Below are 19,633 nucleotides of genomic sequence, written 5' to 3'. Positions count from 1 at the left end.
AAGTGGTTTCTGTTGATTTTTTCATCGTTTTACTTAAGGAAGCTGGCCCGGGGTCTCCTCTCCACCCTGGTCCTTGGCTGCAGTGATGCCCTCAGGACAGTGAATGCCCCAGGCATCTGAGAGATGGATGCAAAGAAGATAAGGTCCCAAGTCAAGGAAATCTCAAGAATTATTTGCTCTGAGAGAAGTACTGCTCCACCACTGGCAAGGAGCCACCACCTCAAATGCCTTGATCAAGAGGTGACTCAGTGAGCAGCACAGGTAGTGAGAAGAGAAAACACAAAATATGTTGGTGAGAAATATTTCAGGAGCATAGCTGTGCCCTGGTGGTTTTCCTCATAATAGCAAGGCATAACCAGCCTAAGCAAGACGTAAGGGTTTGTTCTGCTGTGTCTGGTTTCATACTCCAGATGGATTTGGTCTCTGAGAAAAGTCCATTTCTTCCTAGCTAGCAAGGGTTGGAAAATAAAAATTCCCCTGTTCACACACATCACTAACAAACAGGGAGGGAAACAATAATGTTAGTTCTTATTAAACTCTACATCAAGAATGGTCTTAAAATTCGGAGGAGCTGGAGCTTAAAGAAGTGAATGGTGATTTTCCTTTTCAGAATGTATTATTACATTTCAGTAATACTACTGCCAATATTTTCCTTTTCCAGATTAAAATAAAAAGTGAATTTTTCACTCACTTTGGTCATCTTTAAATTACTTGGACTATTCAAACATTCGTTTGAAATTTCTTCTGTATCTCTTTCTAACTTTTAATGACAAAAAATAGTTTTACTTCTTTGGCTTCCCAAGTGTGGAAATCTCTTTCCCCTTCCTATACTTAATTTATTTTTCTCTTTTGAATCTTTACATCTTGCACCTGTCCACATCATTGATAAACGTACTGTGATTTTTGTCTTAAGGAAAATAATGGCTCATCATATTTAGTGCACTGTAATATCAAGCACAGAAAATTTTTGGTGGAGCAGTGGGGAGTAAACAAGCTGGAAGGAACTTATTTTAGCATTTACAGCTTAAAAAAATTCCTGAGTTTGCAGACTTCTTTCTGCCACGTGTTCTTTTCCACTCTTGGCAAAAATTGATGGTTTTTTTGGTTGTAATTCAAATTTATAGACGGTAGATTTATTAATGCTTACCCTCCTTTCCCTTGCTTAATTAGCAGATTTTGTTACTTATAATACAAAGCAATTCTCAAAAGGCTTACTGAAATCTAAAAAAGCGTTAGGAGAAATGGAGAATTTTCTTTCTTAACTACCAAAGAATTTTAAATAAATTTGATTCCTTTATATAACCTTAGTGAGAATATCATGAAAATTCATCTGGAGAGTCAAGTACATTGTAGATTGATGTAATTTAACATACAGTTCTCAAGACAAACTAGAATCATAGAATGGCGTGGGTTGGAAGGGACCTCAAGGATCAAATGTATTTAAAAAATTCTGCATTCAGTAGTATGTCCAAATAAATGAGCATTTTTAATTTAAAAGAGTCATGCTGCAGAGAGAGACTGGTAACGCTTAATGGTGAAAGCTTTTACACCCTTTAAAAATCTCTTATTAGGAAAGCCAATCCAAAATAAAATAAAATTAATTATGCAAAAGAATTAGTAAGAATTAAAACCCAGTGAGTGGGCTCTCTTTCAAGTCACAACCAGTCCAGGTGATTTGCTGGCACTATATAGTTGCAGCACTATATGAAACAATAATTTGGCCCTTGTAGCCCACTTGTTTTGAAATTAAGATGGAAGAGCTGAATATATTTGAGCCTTTTATTTGCACCATGACCAAAAGTATGAACCTTCCCCCTGTTCCCCATCTAACATGCTGAGTGTCTGAATGCCTTATGCACACATGAAATGGTCCCAATCTAATTGCATCTCATCAAAGATGATGAATGTCATGAGAAACCAGGTCTGTGAATGATTCATCACTTTATAGGCTGACTGTATATCAGTTGAACAGGATACCCATTAAACTTGATTGACGTGAAAGACCATCCATATTTTTACAGTTAAGTTTTTGTGATTTTTTTCCTTACCACAAGGAACTTGTGCTCCTAGGCTGGTGACCTGAGGAAAATTTTGGCCTGCCTAAAGTCAGTGACTAAATTGAGTGGCCGTGGCAGAGAATGGTTATATGAAACCAAATTTGAACTTGCTAGAAATAGTTGTTTGTCTTTCAGATTACCAAAGCTGATTAACAGGTGTGCTAGAAAGCACTATGACTATGAAGCTTCTTGCATTCAGTTCTCTTTGTGGATTCAAATCACCAGATGTGCTAGGATGCGTGCATAGAAGTGCATGTCCAGATATGGTGTGAGACTAGGAGTGACAAGTTCAAGCAGCAAGCTGAGTAGCACGTAGGATGAAAAATAAGTTGTATGACATCTGCGTGCATGATTAACTACTGACTAAGAACAATTAGAAGGAAAAATAGAATTTTAAAAGCTTCACTTGTGATTTCACAAAGGGACATTTTAATTCTCTCAACACTACATCTGGACTCTGAAGATGACCCGGTGAGTTTCATATCCCAGCCTCTTCAGCCTGAGCTACAGCATCTCTTGAATTCTGAATGCAAAAAGGAGACAAATCCACAGTAAGAACTGCTTTCTATGAATAATTCAGCAACCTCCAGTCATGAAACCCACAACAAGCACTGCAAGGAAGATGAAGTATTTTTGCTGCCCATCATTATGTATGTTCATGCCACAGGGATTTTTCAATTATTGAACAGTGTAGAGTTGCCTTTGTTTGTAGAAAATGTCAATTTGAATTGTGTGGCTTCTACACATTCATTTATGTTTGCCAAAGGCTGCCTTAACCTTAGTTTGGCTTTTTTTCCTCTGCCTCATGAAGTTGTAGATCAAGAATACAGACTGATTATTAACATTTTAAGAAGCATCTTCAGTTTGGATGCTTTAGCTGTCAAGACAGTTTCAATAGTTTCTTTCTTTTTTTTTTTTTTTTTTTTTGTGCCAGAAAAAGTTCTATTTAATTTGTTTTTATTCGCCAACTTGACCATTTAAAATAAATCCTAATGATACAGAAGTATGTTATAAGCATAGTAAGTAATAGAAAATGAAAAGTAAAGCAGTTAATGTTAAGTTTAAAAGCTAATATCTTGGAAAGTATTGAGGATTTTATTTAGTACCTATTGAAATTCAACCAACAGTTTAAGAAGGAAACACCTGCATCATTTACAGAGAGTATAGGAACAGTACTTTGAGCAAGCAACATTTTCTGGGTGGATATACTGAGCTTCAGTGAGGTAGCGTAAATAGCTTAATTTTGCTAATGATGACAAAAATAAAGGAGTATCTGATGTGTAAGTTCAGAGACAAGAATCTACCCTTTCTTGGGGCATCAGTGAGAATAGAAATACAAAGCTTTTAAATTACTGTTACATGTGGCAAGAGCTATTGCATTTTATTTATTTGTGAGATATGATGAAGAAACTCAAAATTCTTTTATAATTAATTATAATTTTGGTGTAGTTGGGCATCATGGCTGTGTTTGCATATGTAACCAATGCCCTTCATTCCTTGGGTGCCAGGATTTTAGTATACCCCTGGATAGTCTCTGTGTAGAAGAATTATTGGACTGCTACAGCAAAACAAGAGACAAATTTTGCAGGAGATTGTTTTTTTGTGTTTTTGTTGTTGTTGTTGTTGTTTGTTTGTTTTTTGTTTTTTGTTTTTTTTTGTGTGTTTTTTTTTTGGTTCAGGAAACAATCTGTCCATGTCTGCAACTACTAAAACAGGATTGTACATACTGTGCTGATCTGGGTGGATTCATTAGCTCAGATAAAGATTCTGCATGTGCTACAAGTCTTGTCCTAAAAAGAATATTTTATCTGTCAGACAAGTTGAGTTAATTGTGAAAGCAGCTTCCCAGTTTTATAATGAAATAGAATTGAGAAATGTAAAGAAGCAGGTTCATTGAACCAGAACTTGGAAGAAGGCAACTCTATTTCATGTCCTCTATATCTTCGATATCTATGTATAATAAATCATTCTCCATAGCAAGACACTATCAACAATGTAATGACAAAATCACCAATGGAAACCTTACTGGAATGTCACCCTTTCCTATTTTTTTTCAACTAATAGATAATATCTCCATCACCTGAAATTCATCACTGACATTGAACCAACTGCTACATGTTAGGCATCAGATCTTCATAATCACCTTCTTGTCTATATACTCACAGAATAGATCCTTTCAAAGGCAGTCCATGCTTTCCTATTTGTTTAATAACTGATATGGAACAAAACCATCATGCCTGTATAGCTAAACATGATTACCATTTTTAACCCTAAAGTGAACTTCAGAATTCCTAAAATGATTTTGTTGACATGGAGACAAAGTTAATAATTATCAATGTTATATCTCTTGATGAGAATTATGAGAACTGACTTATTGATTATGATGAAGTTTAACTGGGCAAGATAAAATATAACACAGAAATGCAATAAAGCTATTTGGCAGTTATGGTTAAATAGATCTTTTTTTTTTCTGAAAAAATAATTTCTAAAATACAGATTTTTTGTTTGTTTGTTTGCCATCCGTATACATCTTAATTTTTTAATTTACTTGATGCTTTCTGAGTATTCCTCACTATAAATGATTAAATGATTAAATGTTAAATGATTCGAAAAAAGCCAACAAAGTAAAATTCAGAATAAAATAATAGATAATCTTACATCTTAGAATTTTCAAAAGCTTATAAAGGTTCAATAAATTACCTCACTACAGAAGCAAAGGTGCAACAAACTTGCTCATTAACCACTTTGTCTACTTCTGTGTTTAATCATCATGTATTTTTTCCTCAGTCCATAACCCCATCTCAGTGCCATAAACATTAGAAATGCATCTTTACTCTAAGATACTTCTCTGATAACCCTACAGCATTCCATATCTGTGGTAAACATTATGGACGTCCAAAGCTAATGCACTCACTTGCTGGATGCATTTCCAAGTGAAAAATGTGTGTAATCAACATGCTCTTTTTGACTCCTATTGTAACCAGAATCTTTTCTCTTTACCTTTGAACTGTATTTTCTTAAAGAGAAATCCTAAGGGAGCATTATTCCTTTATAAAATGAGCCCTTATAGCCATCAACTTGAACATATTCAGGAGAACAAACCCAAATGCGTGGCCCAGTAGTTGAAGCAGCACAATCATCATCATAGGCTTTCCTGAGAAACAGATTATGATCTCAAAACATCAGCCTGAGAAAACTAACCCAAAAGTCAAGTAAAGAAACTCACAACACTCACACACTCATTGTTGGCCTGTCACATATCTCCCAGATTTCTCTTGCTGTCTGGTGCTGTATTTATGTCCTATTCTGGGGTCAGATCTCAACTTTGCTGTGGCAGTCCTTGCACACTGCTCTGATCATTTCAATGTACGAATGCCTCCTGGCAGTTCTTGCCACCAATAGTAATCTACAGCAGGCTGAAAAACAATTATTTGATTATTTGACATGACAATTACTCATTGGCCTCATTTTTCCTCTGAGAAGTCCATCTGAATATACATCACATCCGAAACTGTAGCATAACTGCACAGGGAGGAATTACTATTGGTGCTACTCACCTGTGGTAGCATTAATTTAATTCATGGTTTGTTCCTTTCCGATCTATTTTCAGCTCTCTGCTTTTCCATGTTTTTTATAAAGGTACAACAGAACCAATGCAAAGGTATTAGGAAAGAGATTCATTATGAATGTGGTGTTGAGAGCAATCCTTGCATCTTGCTCCCGACCTTTTTGATAATGTGTCACTTCAGAAGGAGAAATATTTATGATATTCCCATTACCTAAGATCATTTTTCCACTTCTAATTTGCATGAGACAGATTGACGGTTACGCATCCGTCCTCTCTGTGGACATTGTGGCAGTACATCCTGCAATGCTAAATAAGGGAATTAACAAATAGCAAGCTCAAGTTAACCTGCAAATCATGATCTTATGTTCAAACATGGATACTTTAGATTTGAGAACAAACAAACTGAAAAAAACAACAGTAGTTCAAAACTATTGCCTGGCTTTAGTGGAAGTGGGAATTAATAATGTCAGCATCATTTTGGGGCTGGTATGAATGCTACCTGTGAAATTGGCAGATGAGGAATAGAGAAGAGGCAGTAAAAAGAAATTTTAGAACAGAAGGATATTTTGGTCAGCCCCATCATCCAGCCGATCTCTTTTTCAGCTGTGAAACAGGAATTCACCTGCAAGTATGTGGAAATGGGAATGATGAGGTACATTGCTAATAGAAACAGACTGCTAACTTGGAGAGGATTTAAGGAAGTGATCCGTCATGGCTTCAGCTTGCTTTTCACCAAGGTTATGCATTTGGGAACGTGTATAACAACAGTAACACTTTCTTTCTGTTATTAATCGACTTCTATGAATAGAAGTCTTTTCATTAAATATTTGGTGGCTCCACCGAACAATTTCACACTTCTCGACCTCAACCATAACTGGCAGAGCCACAAGGACATTATAGCTTGCCTAAGACAACATCTTTCCTACAGAGGTCCATTAGAAAGATCATGCATTTTACTAGGAGCTTCTTGTGTTTTGATATATCCTCACTATAGTGGATGATAAGATATAAGATGATAAAGGGTCTGAAGCATCTCCTGTATGAGGAAAAGCTGAGTAAACTGGGTCTGTTCAGCATGGGGAAAAGACGACTGCAGCAGGATCTGATTCATGTTAATAAACATCTAAAGGGAGGTGGGAAGCAATTGGATGAGGCCAGGGTCTTCTCATTGCATAGCGATAGGACAAGGAGTAATAGTCTAAAACTTGTACAAAGGAAATACCATAGATACATGTGGAAGAAATTTTTTACAATAAGGGTGACAGAGCATTGGCACAGGCTGCCCAGAGTTGCAGAGTTTCCTTTTATAGAGATATTCAAGACCTGTTTGGACTCATACCTGTGCAAACTATTGTAAGGAATTGCTTTAGCAGGGTGATTGGAATCTATGATCTCTTGAGGTCCCTTCCAATTCCTGCAATTCTGTGATACTGTAATCTGAAATTTCATATCTATGCCACTGACTCCCAAATCTGTCTTAGTGATGGAAAATCCATGAGCTTTTGTAAGTTTTCCATTTGCTGGTAGGTCAAATAAATGCTGACTCAGTCCAGGTTTTCATTATCAAATGTGTACCGGAGACACTTTTAAATGAGTCCTGACTGTTCTTAGCCTCAGTCCATGACCACTCTTTACATTTCTGATACTTCAAAAGAACTTCTCGAAGGAAATGTGGGGAAAGATCATGTCTGCAGGGAGAAAGCTCACTCAGAACTGATTTTCAATTAGTTTTTTAATTAGGTGGATCATGGAAAAGGTGAAGCTATCTTTTAGAATACTGTATTTTTTTGATTAGGTGAGTTGGCAACTTCTATAAAATCAAGCCACACACTTCTCATTTGGATGCAATTGGAGCAATATTCATAGTGCACAAAAGCTCTATATAAAATGGTCTTTCTTTTTTCCTCAACATCTTCACAGTATGACTGCCAAAGAGCATTGGCATGAAAGATGGCTCAACTGTTATCATAGTAAAGTTACTTGCAATAGACTTGAGAATGCTAAAGGATGAAAGATTAATTTCAAGGTTATGGTGATGATGTGCAAATGGTGTCACAACTCTGATTCTATTTGCAGTTTCATATCTGGGTGTAATTTGCCTATGTTATTAATTGTCTAGCAAATCTCTCCTCTTGGACCTTGATACCCATGTGTCTTAATGACTACAACTGGCAAGATTTATGTCCTGTACATAAAGAGCTTCCTTGGGATTTTTTGCCTCTGTGAGTGAGCTCTGTTTTATTTTTGATTCCCAAGTTGTCTCTAACTTTCTATTCATTGCATTTTCCCTTCTAGAAAGGCTGTGTTTGAAATGACCTGTTGGGTTACTTTGGGACAACTTGTACTTGCGACAAGTGGATGTCATGCACTGAGATAACCAGACAGTTTGGAAAGACTGCAAGCTGTGATATATCAAATAAATTAACAGCACTGAAAGGAAGGAAAATCTAAAAAAAAAACCATGTAACAATTACATAAATGTCTCAGATTTGGAACTTATTTCTTGCTTTTGCATTGATACAGATGACTGCAAAGGCAAATGTCCACACCTTAGTCAGATACAGCCATGGAAGCAGAAAATTTATGGTAGGCAGTTTGCATCAGAGTTACAGGAAGGACAGGGAGAGCACAGGCTTCTGAATAGGGCTAAAGACACATATTGAACTTCAGGGAAGTGCCACTTTCTAACTAGGAAGTTTGGGTCCAGTGCTGTTATGGCTACATGCTTGAAAAAGAAGATGTAGTCCTAAAAAAAATAAAGGAATCAGGTCTTAGATGTTGCTGTTGTCAGCTCTCTGCATAATTCGGAGGCCAGAACTCTAGTGCTGTGAAAAAGTATTTCTATTATAGACAAATCAAATATTGCCAGTACTGGCCAACAAGGCTAACACGCTTGGAACTATACAAATGAAGTCATATTTTTAAGCCTATTTCTCAGCTGAACTTAGTAATAAGTATAATATAGAAGACGTTTGCTTTCTCCATCAAACACACTAAGTGGGAATAGGAGAGTCCTTACCATTGTGCTCATTCTGAATTACACATCCATTTTTGAGTCATAGGTCAGGAATGTAAAGAGCTCAGATTGCTCCTAATGATGCCACAAGCATTTTACAAAGAGGCAACAAAAATCCTGTTTATTTGTAATACTGGCTTTAATCTATAAAGTATTAGATGGAATAACGTTTTACAAATATTAGGATAATTAGTGCAGAAAAAATAAGCAAGAAGATCAACAGCTTTTCAGGTGTGCATGTGCATACTACTGACTGTCTAAGGCCTACAGAGGTTAGATTTCAGATCTTGCTTCAATCTAATATTGTATTCAGAGCAGTGATTTATTTCATTCAAGTCAACCAAGTCTTTCTGTCTCTGCTTGAAGAGCGAGGATAACATGGAAGTCTTCTTTAGTTCAAGCAGAGAAAAGACAATTCACAGATTTTTATTTTTAATACATCAGAAGCTGATTCCTCAAGCCTCCATCTTCGCTGTCTTCACATCCAAAATTCACTGCACACATTTGAGTTGTTATTCTGTTTAAAATACTGAGATTATAAATAGCCAGCACTCTTTTCCTGTAAGTCCTTAAATGAGTTTGTTCTGTTTTCCAGCATCCTTAGTTTTTAGCAAATTACCATGCTTAAGCAAGTTATTTTGACATGCTTTTAGAACGTTTTGCATCAGCTACAAGAACAGGTTTATAAGAAGTATGATAACAATTATCCTCAATCTCAGCATGCTTGAAGAAGAGAAGAATAAAAGGTGTGTTATCAGTGTCACCATTCCTCATGTGGGTTCCTGTACGAAGAACAGATGGTGAAACTGTTTTAGGGTCACACTGCCAATACCATGCAGCTTGATGTTGAGGTTGAGGGGAAAGGGAAATCCACAGATCCAGAGATGCTCAGCCTTTTCAGAAACAATCATGAAAGTTTCAGCTTTCAAACAACAGAAAACACAAAACCAAACAGCTAGTGCATTCAGACCTGGTTACTAGGATACTAGGAAAAGCTTAGACCTTCTTTGCTCAGGAACTTATGGCAGCTTCAGCAAAAGGTGGGCCTCATTGAGCAGAGGCATCCACTAACTAGGTAATAAACATGCTGTTAGTACTTTTTGGTCAAATCTAGGCCTTATACTCCAGTCTCAACTTATGCCTGATATTTTGTGCCCTGGCCCCTGCAGTGACACAATTAAAAGCTCATTTTACCTGTAATAGGCCTCTTTCAGGGGCAGGCAAAGTCATCAGGTACTGGGTAGATCTCAACAGATCAGCTCATACATAAATGCCTGTCTTTTAGTCAGCACAGGAACCAAAGGAAACATCACAGGAGAAAGAAAAGATATAAGAGACCAAAATAATTGTCAAGAATTAAAACCAGGTTTAAGAAGTCAAGCCAGAATTTGTAACTCTTGTGCAGACTCCCTAGATACAGACAGTATCATGAACCCACTGGGGTCATTTTGTACCCTGATTCTCTGGCTAAGATGAATCACTTACAATTGTCCATACCTGCAATAGAACATTTCTCCTGGTCCAGATGGGGCACTGTGACTTCATACACATCCATGACTCTACAGTGTCATGTATCTGAATTATTTCATTGCTATGATCTTCAGAGTGCAAAAAGGATTTAATAGCAGAAAGATGTAGTTGACTGTGGGACTTTAATAATGTTTAGTTTAGGGTAAACCAAAAGGCAGAGAGTATACTATTTTGCCAGTTGTTTAGCACCATCTCCAAAGATGCTTGCTACCTTCAAAAAAATATGTAATCTCTGTATATATTTTGCTTAGCAAAAAGAGAAGCAAAAGTCCTGCATCTTTCTATGCTAGGGTTAAGCAGTACTAGCTTCAACGGTTTTGTTTATTTTCTAAAAGAAGGTTATTATATCCCTTCTTCAATTCAGCTTTCCCTGTGGAACTTATACCACAAACAGACCTTTACAAATTAACTCCAGTCCCAGCTGTTTAAACAGAGTTTAAAAAAAAAAAAAAAGAGAGAGCAAAATCTGACGTATTTAAAAGACTTTTTTTTTTCCCCCCAGCATCTGTTAAAACCTGAGGTCAATCTGAGAATGGCCAGAAAAAGCCAGAAAGGCAGTGGGACCTAAAGGGAGTGAATAGAAGCAGTACTCACTAATCCTTCACCGTTCTTAAGGATTCACATCAATCAAGGAGCACAGATTTCAGGCAGTGCCAAGCACCCAAGCTCTGCTGCAAGGTGGGGATTCTTGACAATATTTGTCTGTGTGTAGAAAGATGGGCATGAAACAAAAACAGATTCCCTATCATCATCTTTGCAGAACAGAAATGTGGAAAGCAGACTATCTGAGGTACTAGGATAGGTACGTCTTCAATTTCAATTCAACTGGGCCTTGTTATGACCAAATGGCCACAGTGTTTGCACAATCAAAGCCAAGAAGAGTCTCCTTACATCTGCTGTAATAAGAATAGAAGGTTGTGGGTTTTTTTTGGATTTTGTTCTATTTTGTTTGTTCTAAATTCAAGACATCTTATACATCTTGCATGGAAAAGGTAAAATACTCTATTTGAGGCTGTCCAATTGATTCTACAGGAGCATGAATTAAAGAACGTGATCTCATTTTAACCAAATCTATTGCCAACGAAGCTGCATAGTATGAAATTAGGGAGATGCTTAAAGGCTGAGAGATCTTCAGTTTACAGCCAGAACACTAAACTACATCAGTAGTCCACTATTGTCAGTCCTCGAGTGGGGTTGCTTATGCTGATTTTTGGTGACAGAAAAAATGTAGCTTTAAAACTGCTACTTTGATCTGGGTAGGAAGCTACTGTCAGAAGCTGTTTCTGACAAAAGATGTTATTTCTGTCAAAACAGAGATTGTATGGTTACATAAGCATTTGGAAAAGCATCTATTTATTTATTTATTTATTTTTACAACACTTCATCTTATGTTCAGTTTCTTGGAACTGAAATCCTTCTGCTTTTCTCAGAAAAACAAAAATTAATTACATTTAAACAAACTACAGCTTAAAATCTGAAAAAGCAAGCTGTCCTATTGAAACGTCTCCAGTGAGCTCCTTCAGCTCCTGTTTTTCTGAAGCTCTCAGTGCCCTGCCAGAGATGTAGGATGAATACACAAAGTGTGCCTTACCCACCACACAGTGGATAATGCTGTGCACGGACAGCACAGCATGTCGTGCTGCTCTGTAGCTGTATGCATAGCATGAAAAGAGAAAAGCAAGACACTGAACAAAGGTATCAGCTGCACCGCTTCCACAGCATGGTCCTCCCAGTATGTTACCATTTATCTCTGGAACAGAAACAAAATCAGACGACAAAAACAAGAAGTTCAGCCCTGTTCGTATTACTGAAGCTTTTGTCAGTTACCAGATGAAAGACCCTGTGCAAACAAATTCTCCTTTATTTGATGTGTAACTGGCAGAAGAGAGGCTATTCTGACGCCATCTTCCATCCATCCATGAGAGCAGACTCCCTGATCCCTTCTGGAAAGGCAAGGAGGCATCCGAAAGCATTCCCAGCTTTGTTCTCTCTCCCCACACATTTGTGCCCTCAGTTTACTACCAGCTTGCTCTCAAACTTCAGACCAATAGTCGCTAACAGGACCACCTGTATAAAGGAAGCAATGTTACAGAGAAAGGATAGTGGGGAACAGACTCACATCTCAAAAAAACTGCATCACGAGGGGACAGAAGACTTTACTCCACAACAGGAAAGCAGCTCACATGTCAAGGACCAGGAGAAGTGAGGAAAATCTCTCCCATGTTAATGCTGTCACCTAAATGGGAGTGACCCATATTTCTCATTGTTCAGGACTGAGAATGCCCCTCACATCAAGACGTTTCCATTCGTACTAAGGCAATGTGCAGTGCAGGAGCACCAAAAATGAGCAGGACAAGAACAAAGAATAAAACAATCCCTCACACATTCAGATAGTCTTGATTCACTTGCTCATTTAGCTGCTAAATAGAGGCTGACAGCTTGGTAGGGCATAAGGGCTTCAGGTGAAGAAACCAAGGCTGATAATTCTGCTTCAAAAATCACCACAGCTACAGAGATGCGTAATTTCAATTTATTTCCTAATGAAGACGAGTGTTTCTAATCTTTGTTTTCCAGTACTGGTGGGCTGTCAGTCTATGGGCAGTAGTAGTCTACATGTGCATTGCTCTGCATATAGTTTAAGGCTCCCTTATTCCACTACATGAAAGCCAATCTGTCTTTCTAGACCTTGTGCCATGGCCCTTTCCCCATCTCCAAGAGATTCTTTGGTTATGCTGTTTGTCATTCAGAATTGCTACACTGCTTTGTGCTGTGAATGAAATTCAAAAAAGAAAGCTATCTTCATCTTTTGTCAGTTTATGGTGTATTTCATCTCCCACTATCTCATAAAGTGACAGCTTGATTATAATGTAATTACATTTTTTAGTGAACCAAGTGCACAGTTTTATTTCCAGATGGGTTTATGTTCATTATATTTAAGCTTAAGAAGAAGAAAGCTTCACTGGGAAAATACAAAGAAAGGTGGTTGCTATTTTTTTTTTTTAAGCTGAACATTATCTAGGGCTTATCGAGGGAGAGACAAATGCCAGCATCCCACCAGAGAAAAGATCACTCTCAAACATGAGAGCACAGATGAGTCTGAGAGTCATTTAAGACATTTACATGGAAATTGAAAATATAAATGTTTAATTTTCATTGCATGGAATTTGGTAAAAAATAACAGGCTGAATAGCTGCACTATCCAAGAAAAAAAGAGCCTGAGAAGCAAAGAGCACAGAGTGGCTGCAGATGACTATGGCAGGGACAATGCCTGCTCACAAATTGGTGAAATGGAAGTCTTTTTTATTCAGTCAAATCTTCAAGCCTCCTGTGGCTGGGTACTTGCCAAGGAGCTCGTTTGCAAGTCAAGTATTATTTGTTGATGCTAAGAAGCACAAGCTGATACATTTTGCCAAAACATGTGTCAAGAAAATCCATGTAAATCAACAGTGCTTTGCAGCAGAAACTGTGGTTCCTTTCTGAAAACTGTCTTAGTAAAATGGCACCCTGGGGTTTCCTGTTTATTGCATCCCAGTGACTTCCAAATCAAACATGATCAGCTCAGACACAAGTGATAATGATTTTTTTTTTTTAAACTGCTGCTTCTATGAAAATAGAAATAAAATTGTTCATCCAAGATGTGCTTTCTGGCTCATACATGAGCAGTATAGAACCTACAACTGGTATTTAGTCAATAGCGCTATTTACAACTTACATTCCAGTTTCCTTTCTATCATCCAGTTTGCAGTTTTCTGGCATTAAAATTACATCCAGAAGCAAAAAGAAATAATAATAATAATAATCTGCAAGAAAACATGTTAACTTACTGCTAAAGTGAAATTGGATCTTTGTTGGAGTCCATTACTTTAGCAATTTTTTTACTTTTGGTTGAGCATTTGCTAACACAACTCCTCTCCTGTCCAAACTGGAGGTGCAGTGCAGTATACAATGTGGACTACATCAATTTCCTGAAAGGAGAACTTACTTAAATAACCAGTGGAAGCAAGTATTTTCACTTCTCATCGCCATTTCACCACTCGTAATCCTCCAGATGTGGCTGGAGAATGGTGGCTTTTGGAACCGTGTCTTGTGTGACATGATTTATTGGCACAACCTGCCAGGCTCTTACCTGAGATCAAGCTGAAAATCTCTCACACTTTGCTCCTTGAAATGCACTGATACTCCTCCTCTTTGACCAGTCATTACTTCAAAATATACACCCTGCAAATAAGCAGTATTTTGGTTTAGAAAAATATGCATATTCACTTATTTTCAAACAGTTCCCGTCTTATTTTCCCATATTCAGGCTACTGATAAGTAACCTAATCTGCTGTAATGAGAACACTGCTCACTTTCCATGCAGTATCTATCCCACAGCTCTCCTGGGACACTTTAAACTAGCATGTAAAATTTTGATATTCCAGGCACGTATTCCACCTCATTCTATTACTTTGCCACAGACTTCGGTACACGAACTTAATTGTTCATTTGTCTGGGCCTGTCACTTTTTCTATTTCCACACTCCCACCTCGGAACCAGCATTCTGCTAGGTAGTGGGAAAATCCAAAGATTATCATGTACCACAACATCATTTGTATACTCTATCAAACAGGAACAAATGATTGATCAAGCTGATTCACTAGAAAACCTGCAAAATAATTTGATCAAGAAGTAGTTTCTATGTAGGAATTGGACCTTAGAAATTCAGATAAAAGATGAGAAACACCATCACTTAACTGCTACCTTTCCAAGTGAAAAAAAAACAAAACAACAAAAGCTAGACATCTAGAGTAAAGAAAAGGGGAAATCATGTGAGAGAAAAAACAGAGATAAAAGAGAAAAACAGCTTATATTAAAGCTTAGCAGTCCTGGGGGTATTGCAAAGGCTTCTGAATGGATGAAGCATTTCTAGTAATTACGATGAATCGAACAAATACTGTTAACCTCAGGCTTGCTGCAAGACTATCTTGAAAAACAGACAATTGGTTTTTATATATATATCCTTTTTTTTTCCTCTGAAACCAAGTTATTGTTTCACTTATGTGAATAGGATCTGCCTACCAGAAAAGCTTTTTGCGTGGGATTTTCAACACTTAGAAAATCATCTTGGTTTTAATATTATTATTATTATTATTATTATATATTTTCTTTTCACAGAGCAATCTATTCCCTTACTTGTCAACCCACTCAGATGAGCAGTTTTTTTCAGAAGCATTCAAAATCCACTATCACTAATCAAACGATATTCTCTAAAATCAAATCTACTGGAAGAGGTCAGTCAGAGTTCAAGAGCCCATAATTCCTGAGCAGGTTCAGATTTCCCTTTAAGGTTCATAGTAAGACTCAAGACATCCTCCCTGCAGTGATCTTCAGACTCCACATCTTCTTTGCTTCTTTTTCCACATATTTTGGCAATTAATTGAAGAAGCATCAGACTTCTTCCTGCTGCCTTCAGTAGAGGTCACTGAACAGCACGGGGATGAGAAGGCCTACAGGAGCCTGTAGTATTTGAGGTCTCAAATCCAGAACAGAAAGTTTTGCAGAGTAAAGCCATAGATGGGACCAGAGAAGAAATTAATAGAGCTGGGAATCTTCTCCTTATCCAACACCCCAGAACAGTTCTTGACTAACTTGCCTAACTCCTCACCCACATCCAGAAATGATGGGGAACAGCTGAAGTTCCTCTGTGTACTTAGCCGCTCCCTTGTTTGGCTTTGCTCTTGTACCAAAGATAGCACCAGATAAGAAATTACAAATAAATAAATAAATAAATACATACATAATATAATTATATTATTTATTTATAAATTATAAATCGTGGTAAAAAGGAAATTTGAAAGCAATACTTAAAACTTCTATTTCAAAACTATGAAGTATATGTCTTTAAATCAATGCCACAGCACCAGTCCTTCAGGGCATAATTCAAAGTAGCCCTCAGCTTCTTCATAGTGATGTAATACAAGAAATATATTCATAAATGGCACAGGACTAGTTAACTTTGCAGTTGTTTTTCTTCAATCAATAAAGTGGCACAGAGGTCAAAGCCTTATATGACTGAGAAGCTATCAAGCTGGTGACAGCACTGAAAAACAAAATGCTGAAGTGCCTGTTAAAAACTGAGTCCATCAAAAGAGAAAAAAATCATGTCAAGAGTCTTACTATACGACTCAATTAACAAGATTTTGTAATCAATACATGGTATGCAGTCCACGTAATTCAATTTGAGAAAATTTTAACTAGATTATATCTTGGCAAGAAGACCTTATGGGTCACTTTAAACTTAATTTTTATCTGTCCAAATAATGAACTCTAGAAGGTTAAGAGATTAGCACATCAGAGTATGTTTTAGTGCAATCAAAGCTTTCCTAAGAGGAAGCTATTGTAGTGAAATTGTTCAAATCTTGCCTGGATTATCATATAGACAAGACAAAACCCAAGAATTAATATCTGCAAGTTTCCTTTGTCAAGATAAACTAAGACATTTGCAAAGTGCTATAAGAAATGCAGACAGTCACTTCCATTAATGTAAAAGCTTACCCCCAGATGACTGAAGGAATTCTAAAATAATAGGAAACACTGTCCAAACACATAATTACAAAGATGATATTAGTCCAGAATATTTTCTTTAAAAATATGTATATTCTTTTCCACTTCTAATCCTTGTCTCTTCATTCTTTGCAGTTATAATTCTTTGCTACCCTCATTAGGATTTCATTCTTTTTGCATCCATCAAAAACTGCTCTGCATTTTTGTTTTCAGCTTCTGGGGGGACCCGTGCAAGCAAATCACAGCATTTCTGTTCCCTCTGGCTTGCAGTTCCACTCACAGAGAGAGCCAGCCAGGAAAGAGAATTAAGAGGCGGCCTGACCCGCTGCCTTGCCAGGAGGGAGGCTCCATTATATCTGTGTCATTTTTGACAGACTTGTCTCTCTCTCATTCTGCAGTGACTGCCAGCAGCTGAAATGCCACCAGATCCCCAGGCCATCTGTTCCCAGGCTTCCCTAGCTTTTAGCACTGAGAAATTTCTTCTTACTTGTTAACGCAGGGAATTCCATTACATTTTATCCTCTCTCTCAAGGACAGGGAGAATTGATCGCTTGCTCACTGCCTCAGCCCTGCACCTACTGATGGTCTGCTACATCTCTACTTTCAGTAATCTGTGAACTACTCATTTCTCCCAGTGCTTCCCAATGCTCTCCAGGCTCTGATTCTCTTGCAGACACTGCAAAAGCTAACCCGCGCTTCTGGCTGCTGCAGGTGCTTTGGGTGAAGAATAGCTGCTTTGGCAGGATGAGCAGAGCCTTATCCTGGTGGGAGACAGGGCTGCCTGGCTCAGTGCTCTTCTTATGTGGGCATTGCTGCACCTCACAGCTTGCACCCCAGAGCAAACCACTGTCCACCACTGCTGCAAAACACCGTAAATCAGCATTCCTACCCTTCTGGGATGGCCAGAGTCTGATGGACGCATCAGCAGTGGGACAAGGCCTGATAGGACTCCTCAGGGCTTATAAATCCTCTGTGCTGTGGAAACCACTACAGCCTGCATTTACTATGAATGCTAGGTCAGGATCTTTTGCTTATGCTAACTGAGAAAAGCTTGCTTGATGTGTCTTCTATGGCCATCAATCTCAGTAACATGTCTGGAAGTTCTGATTTCCTACTGCTTGTTATTGTTGCATGTGACTTGCTTACATTTTGAATATGATAAATGAATAACTGTGGCTATCCAGAAGAAGGCTAATTAAAAAAGCAATGTGAGACCAACTAGACAGAGATAATTGAGTATTAAAGTACCTGACCTGGCCAGGTGCTTAAAGATATTGCCAAAAAGGTCTTCAAGTTAAAAAGAGAAAAAAAAAAAAAGCAAGCAAAAGACCACCTTGACAGATTATTAAATGCTTAAACCTTCTGGCAATAAGAGCTGCTAATAAAGAAACACTGTAAACCAGAAGACAACAGTAGCAACAGTAATTATGCAGCAGAATGATTAAACAGCTCACAGCCTTAATGACTCTAATCTACTTTATGAAAGGAAATCAAAGCTTCAGCGTTCAAGAAAAAAAAAATTTTTAAAAAATCAATTAGGGATCAAGGGAGATGGAAAAAAATCTATTTAGGCTGCATTCCTACAATCAAGTGATAAATCAGTCATGATTAATTGCAGAAATCAGTACAGCTCACCATGTTTTGATAACCCTGCAACTCCACCAGTGATAGGAGAGCCATTCAATTTCTAAGCATCCAAAGAGCCTCCACAGAGTAATCTGAGAGAAATTGCCATGTCCCACAAATTGTGCTGTCCAGCCAGAAGAATACTCAGCACTACCAGCATTAAGAAGCTTGCTTTGGAGAACTTTGCTTATCTTTATTGCAACAAAGCTAATTTCAGTTCAGTTCACAGGTACGTGACAGGATCAATAACTCTCAACAACTCAGAGATTTTTTTTTCCTCTTCCTTTACTTTTTCCCTATTCCAGATTAAAAGAACTTCAGATATCATCTTCCCACATTGTCACTAGCCATGAAAATGTAGTTCTTGGAAGTCTGCTACATCCTCCCTTACTGCAGAAGACAGAAAGTTCAAAGATAGAACACTAGGAATGTGTGTGGGAAAACCAGAGGTGATTGCTGGTCCCTTCTCTCACAAAACCCTATTTGTTACATCAGGACACTGATGGTCATGGTCACCTGTGCTCTGAAAATCAGCCCTGAAGAAGGATCTTGTTTTCATTGCACTCTCACCCAATTCTTGGCATGGTGGACAGGAAACTGGGGGGAAGGAAAGGCCACAACTGGCTTTGAGTCAGACTGAGTGTGTGAGTGGGAGAAAAGAATAGAAAGGCTGGTATTACTCCAAAGGTAATAATAATACATTAGTCAGATCCCCTATTCCTTGCTCATTCTTGTAAGAGTATTTTAGGTATCAAAACCAAAGTGTTTCTAAAGCTCTTGTATTTAAACTTGTCGCTCTCTTCTCCAGCATCCAATTTGCAAACACAAGTTGAAATACAGAATTTCTCATTTGCTGCATTTCTATTTAGTTTTCTATGTAGTTCATATCTAAAATAAATATGTTTTTTCTTTTTTAATATCGTGTTTGTACACTTCTGTTTTCTGTAGTTAAAAAAAATATAAAGTCATTTGCAGAAGATGATAGGAGATAAAGAAACTCCATCAGGACTTACCTGTGCCAAAGTTGCTGTGCCTCTCAATGTTTCCTTGGAAAAAATGATCACTGGTCATTACCACTGTAACATCCGTGCCCATTTGCTCACTGTTTTCTTTTCAGGGTAGGACGCAATTAATTAACAAGGGTTTACATGTGTTGTGTTTTTAGACCTAGAAGTTATTGGCAGCCACTTGACATTAATTATTTGTACTATTGACATCTTTGTGCTGTGGAAAGCTCTCTGGAGAAGAGCTTGGGGATACGCCAAAGGTGATGAGGAACATTGCTGAAGGCAG

General features: G+C 37.7%; 1 protein-coding gene across 1 annotated transcript in view; it reads right to left on the bottom strand.

The window, feature by feature from the left end:
- The window catches only part of CD96 (CD96 molecule), a 63,454-nt gene extending 44,043 nt beyond the window's left edge, over positions 1 to 19,411 (bottom strand). Inside the window, 1 exon segment of the mRNA XM_085221157.1 lies at positions 19,354 to 19,411. Coding sequence (XP_085077283.1) covers positions 19,354 to 19,411 — 58 coding nt within the window.
- Between the last annotated feature and the right edge of the window lie 222 nt (positions 19,412 to 19,633).

This window comes from Meleagris gallopavo, chromosome 1 (assembly GCF_905368555.1).
Source record: "Meleagris gallopavo chromosome 1, MGAL_WU_HG_1.1, whole genome shotgun sequence".
NCBI classification, from domain to species: domain Eukaryota; kingdom Metazoa; phylum Chordata; class Aves; order Galliformes; family Phasianidae; genus Meleagris; species Meleagris gallopavo.
Note: the sequence above shows the minus strand (reverse complement) of the source record. Positions and strands in the feature narration are given on the sequence as shown.